At 38.9% G+C, this 5,466-nt stretch overlaps 1 protein-coding gene across 6 annotated transcripts in view; it reads left to right on the forward strand.

The window, feature by feature from the left end:
• Positions 1–5,466, forward strand: part of WWC2 (WW and C2 domain containing 2) — a 104,986-nt gene that overhangs the window by 79,177 nt on the left and 20,343 nt on the right. For all 6 annotated transcript variants that reach the window (XM_040601361.1, XM_040601273.1, XM_040601602.1 and 3 more), the window contains exons 13-15: positions 1,473–1,553; positions 1,637–1,723; positions 4,918–5,110. In XM_040601361.1, coding sequence (XP_040457295.1) covers positions 1,473–1,553; positions 1,637–1,723; positions 4,918–5,110 — 361 coding nt within the window. The remainder of the gene's footprint in view (positions 1–1,472; positions 1,554–1,636; positions 1,724–4,917; positions 5,111–5,466) is intronic.

Below are 5,466 nucleotides of genomic sequence, written 5' to 3' on the forward strand. Positions count from 1 at the left end.
TGAATCCTAGTATTAGTTCACTCCAAGTCTTAAGTTAGACTTAATGCAACTTCTTAGGCTGAAATAAATTCCCATCTATTTAAAAACTCAACCTTCACTTGACTGAGTGGCTGTGACTGTATTTTCGTTCAATAAGCATTATTGCCTTTCCGTTTTGTTTCAGTTCTGAGCCACTGTGAGCAAAAACTTAGTCTTTGCTCTAGTTACAAGTCCAGTGGATAGAAATGAACAGACATTGGACCAAAAGCTGTGGATGTTCTGTGGAGCAAGTCTTTGGCTGTCCTCCAGCGACTGCAGGTGGTGGGGTGGGTGGAAAACAGAACAAGTTCCTGTTGTCTTCCTATAAATACTCAGGAAAAGAGGAAAGACAACAGTTGCATCCCCTGAGCCTGTGTACAAAAGGAAACTATTGCCATTTGTACAAGCTAAGATTTACAGGCTCTTTTTATTCCGTGGTAGCTCCAGGTGTGGGTACTCTTCATTATTACAGAGCAGGAAGTAGTGAAGAGGTAATGAGTGCCTATGTGTGACTCGCTTATGTTTAGTAAAAGTGTTTTTACGAGCACTGTATATGGAATGACTTCCCACTTGTCAATGTACTCCTAAAGTTACAGTCAGTGTTTTCTGCTGTATGGGCCAGTCCTTTGTATTGAGTAATTTAAGGCAGGGGAGGAAATAAATTCACCCTATCAAATTAGCCATCAGAGAGGAAATGAATAGTAAAAAGCAACCCCCTAAATGCAGTCTTAAGATAATGCTGTCGTGTCTTCTGGGATGTCTGTGTCATTCTCCACACTTCCTACCTCGGCATTTTCTATCTTGATCTTGTTTATTGATCCCAACAGTCTAGTTTTAAAAATCAATGAAACACATTAATACCACATCCTCGCTCAAACCTCCCAGAAGATGACTGGAATTATTTTGCCACATGGATTCTCTGCAATTCCGTTCAATGCTAGAGTCGCTCCTCAGCTGCAAGGCTTGAGTTCCTTTGGTTCTTTGAATACTTCTGAAAACAGACTCAGAGGAAAGATGCTTCTTGCTTGCACAGAAGCCTATTTATTTTATAGAGCTGCTGCTTCTCAAATATTCTCCGAAGCCGTGTCACATGTGGCCTGATGTTTACGACAAATTTTAATTTCCAATTTCGTATTCGGGGGATAAAGAAGTACAAAGTATGTATAGGAAGATATCATGGGTTTTTCTGTTGCCTGTTAGCCTGGCCTGCTTCATTAATCATCCCGAGGCCTTTCCGATGCATTGCTGGAGTTGCCAAACCATCCAGGCAGCGACTGTCCCTAAAACAGGCATTGCTATTGTCTGGGCTCTGAAATTCTCGTTTGGAGTGCACACTGTAATTAAATCAGCCTGTTTAGGAGGATCTATATACATCCTGTATACACATGCCTGAATTATTGCCGAAAGCAAACTATGAATTTTTCTAAATCTGAGTATTTGCCTGTTTGCCCTAGACCAAATGAAACCGAGGACACTGTATATAGTGAAGATGATGCAACGACTCTAGAGACTGCCCAGGTACAAATAGGACTCAGGTAAGTGACCAGCAGAGGGAATATATCTGTTCATACATAAATGCGAATAGTAAACTTCCCTCATGTTGTCCTTTCTTTAACAGATACGACCACAGCAATTCAAGTTTTGTGATCATCGTCGTACAGCTCAGAAATCTCCCAGCGTTTTCTGTCCCCCTTGGCTCTAGAGTGTAAGTCAAACAATCACTGAGCAGTAGTGTTGAAATAGGAGCGTATAATAATAAATGTACAAATTCTCCAAAGGAATGGGTTGATTTAATGCTTAACAGCACTGAAATATGTATAACACTTTTCAAACTGTAGTAATACTTCTACATAATCCAGCAAAGCTGCAAGAGAAAAAAGTTATCAGGAAATTTGTATATTCCACTAAAGTGGAACAGAAAGGGTTTTTTAAAATAATGCTTTGTTTAGAGTTTTTAAATGTTCTGTAGCTTTGTGAGCGCAAAACAGCTATTCTGTAGTTACTAAAAACATGGATACTTTGCCATTCTTTCAACTCAGAATGTCACCATTTTACATTTTTGTGGCATTTTGATGTAAAATGAAGTTAAAATAGGTATGTGTCTTTTAAGCAATCTTTTAAAGCTAAGAGGTAATTTGATAAATTGCAAGTGGACAAGCACAGCCACACTGAGATACGCCATCCCTAACAACTGCGGCTTGGAGGTCTGTTCAGAATTGGCTCTTGCGTTGAATTGGACCAACAGGAAAGGTCTAAAAGTAATTACAGTGGAAATCGTATGTAGGAAATGAACACAAATGTCTGAATAAGAGAACGTTACCACTGAGGCTCTAATCCAAACCTCTCATCTGTACAAGTCAGTGCAGCTTGCCCTGGCTCCTTGGGACCTTGTACTTCAGTGAGCTTTTTTGCAGATTGGAAAGGTTTCTTAAACTATTGAGAAGCTTAATAAGATTACGGTAGAACATAATTGATCCTTGGAAAATTTGGTTTTCTTGCTGCTTCCCTTCCCCCCCCCCCGCCCCCGTCACCTTGAATTTGATTGGCAGCTCAATAGGAGGCCACTGAATATGGAAAGGATGTATAGAAATACAGGTCTGGGTGGTAGCTGGATTTTTCCATTTGTTTTTGTTTGGTTTTAATAGCAAACGGTTATCTACTACCATTCTTCCTTCTCTGACCTCCATCCTCCATCTTTCCCCTGCTGACCTTCCAAGTTCACTAGCATTTAGCACAAGAATAGAGAAAAACTGTAGAAGAATAGTTTGACACGACTGAGAGGAAAAGTAGATGATGTAGAACATATTTTAAAAAAAAGAAAGTAAACAAAGTGTTCAGTAAGATAAAGGTAGGTCATAGCTGGCATCTTTTTAGGAATTAAAGAATGAAGTTGTAATTAGTAGTCAAGTGCCTTCAGTGCAGAAGTCCAGACCTGCTGCTGCTAAAAAGATTTAATAAAACTAGAGCTACGCAAAACAAGGAGGAGAAGGGACAGGGTAAAGGAAGGACCTTTCAAGCAGCATTTCTTCTGTCACTTGCCATTGTGTACATATATGTATATACTGCACAGATACGTAAAATGGTAAAAATTGGGTCTGGAAAGCAATGCTATGTTATAACTGTATTTTCTAGAACATCAAATTGGATAGATTAGTACCGTATTGAACCTTCACACACAGAGGAATAGATCTGACATGAGGTCGTACTGATTGATACCTGTTTCCATGCTGTTTGTAAAAGCTGTTCGCTTCTAGAGTAGGTAGAGCCTAGCTGAATACTAATTATTTGTGTCAAGATCATTTTTTCATCGGTTTAGAAGTCACAGGTTTGTCACAGCAAAATCTGAGGCATCGGTTGACTTTTTAACTTTTTTAATTAAAATGAAAGTAAGCACTCTTGTAAAACAAAGCCAGTGAACAATTTGTCTTTTAGTTTTCTGTTTACCCTTCATTCTGGCCTGATGCCAATAAATTGGCTAACAGTTATTAAAAGAAAGGTCCAATGAACCACTTTTTAAACATACTTTTAATATACTTTCTCTTCTATTCCTACCTCTTTTCTAAATGTTTCCTAATTGCTTAAGCTGTATAAATGGCTGTTTTCAGTAGACCATGCAAATGGCTCACCTACATTGATGTGAACACGGCAGCAGCGTTACGGGAATTACGTGACACTACCACTCACTGTGGGATTGGTCTGTCAAGGCTGGGTACCTGCGATCCAGGTTATACCTGCAAACCAAACAATTCTTATTCTTTCTCCGAAGAAGCTCGACATAATTGGGGAATGAAAGGCTATGCCCAAATTCAAAGAACAAAATCAAATTTCTCACCGACCTGATTTATTAATTTATTAATCTTATACCTCACAGACCTGGTTTGATTAATGTAAAACTAAGTTTTTAATAATAATAACAGTATGTACAAAGCCATTACCAGAAAATATAGCAATAGTACTATAATTTGGGGGAGAACGCGTTTCTTTCCAGAATAATTTTCCTTGGCCCACTTTCTCTTCTTGCTTTTAGCTAGCTTCATCGCATTCTGTAGTGAATGTCAATTATATTTAAAGCAAATACCAGAAACAGACTAATGCATAGGCACTGAAAAGATGTAAAACAATTACTGTGCTCGTTCACGTGTATGAGAAGCTGTGCAGTAGGTAAATAACATTACAAATTGCATTAGGAATGTCTTTACTCTATCAAGCTCCAGCTAAAGTGAGACCTGCAAGTTAGCTAGTATTACCTTTATCCACATAATATCCGTTCATATTCGTTCCATAAAAAGAATGCAGCTGCATAATAATTTAAAGTTATTCCCTGTGCTTAGACTTAGGCTTGCAAGATGCATTCTGCTGAATCTCACTTAATATATTACAAACTGATCTTAAGCAGCTGTGGCCCTAGCTATTTTCTTCCTCATCTTCCTCAGTTTTCTGGTTTCTTTGGAGGTTTTGTTCTGTTTGTTTCTTGAAAAGACTGAGACATCAATTCTTCTCAGTGCTGCTCGCATCGTTTGAAGAGTTTAATTTTTACATCCACCCAAATTCTTCTCGTTTTTTTAATTAACATGAAGATCGTGTTTCCTCCCATCTGTGACATGATCTTCAGTGTTCACAGTACTAAACCGGAGGGTAAATTTGGATAGAGACAGAAATAGCTATCCCTCTTGCTACTACCTTCCCAGGCACAGAAATTTCTTTTTGGGAAATGTTTCTGCAGGAGGAGGAGGAGTTTCTCACTTCTCTTTTTCAGCCCTTTTCCATTCCACCTCTGATTTGTTGCTGTTTAATTTTCTTGCCGTGCAGTCCTGTAGCTGATGGGGTCAACTTCTTAATGCATCACCAGCAAGTGACAGTTTAAATACAGGTGAAGTTTTTTGGGTTTGTTTCTGGCAGGTATATTAGAGTAGCAGTACTTCCATCCTCAACTGATATCAGCTGTCTGTTCCGCACAAAAGTTCATCCTGCCATGGAAACCATATTGTTCAATGAGATACTCAGAGTGGCCATTTCCCAAGTCACGCTGCTACAGAAGACGCTGAGAGTAGACGTTTGTGCCGTCAGTAGAAGTCGTCGGGAGGAATGCTTGGTATGCAGTTTTATTTCTGACACCTTTGGGCACGCATTTGTTTGTAATGTCCCCTCTGGATGGTCAAGGCACTAAAATTCCACAGTACTTGGAGACAAACTGAAGCGTAGCTTGGTTGTCGCTTAGTACTTAATACCACCTTTCTCTGAAATTCCTGATGCAGAATCTAATCCTGGATGGAACTTTTAAGGAGGTGTTTTGATAATTCTAACGCTGCATTAACTTCACCCTTTAATTACAGATTTCTATTCCATCTTTACAGTTTTATGTATTAAAAAAACCCATAAACTGCATTGCAATGTTACTCTAACCCTAGAATTTAAAGTAAAAGGTGAATGAGAGCCATAGTATGTCAA

Source organism: Falco naumanni, chromosome 1, assembly GCF_017639655.2.
Source record: "Falco naumanni isolate bFalNau1 chromosome 1, bFalNau1.pat, whole genome shotgun sequence".
Classification (NCBI taxonomy): domain Eukaryota; kingdom Metazoa; phylum Chordata; class Aves; order Falconiformes; family Falconidae; genus Falco; species Falco naumanni.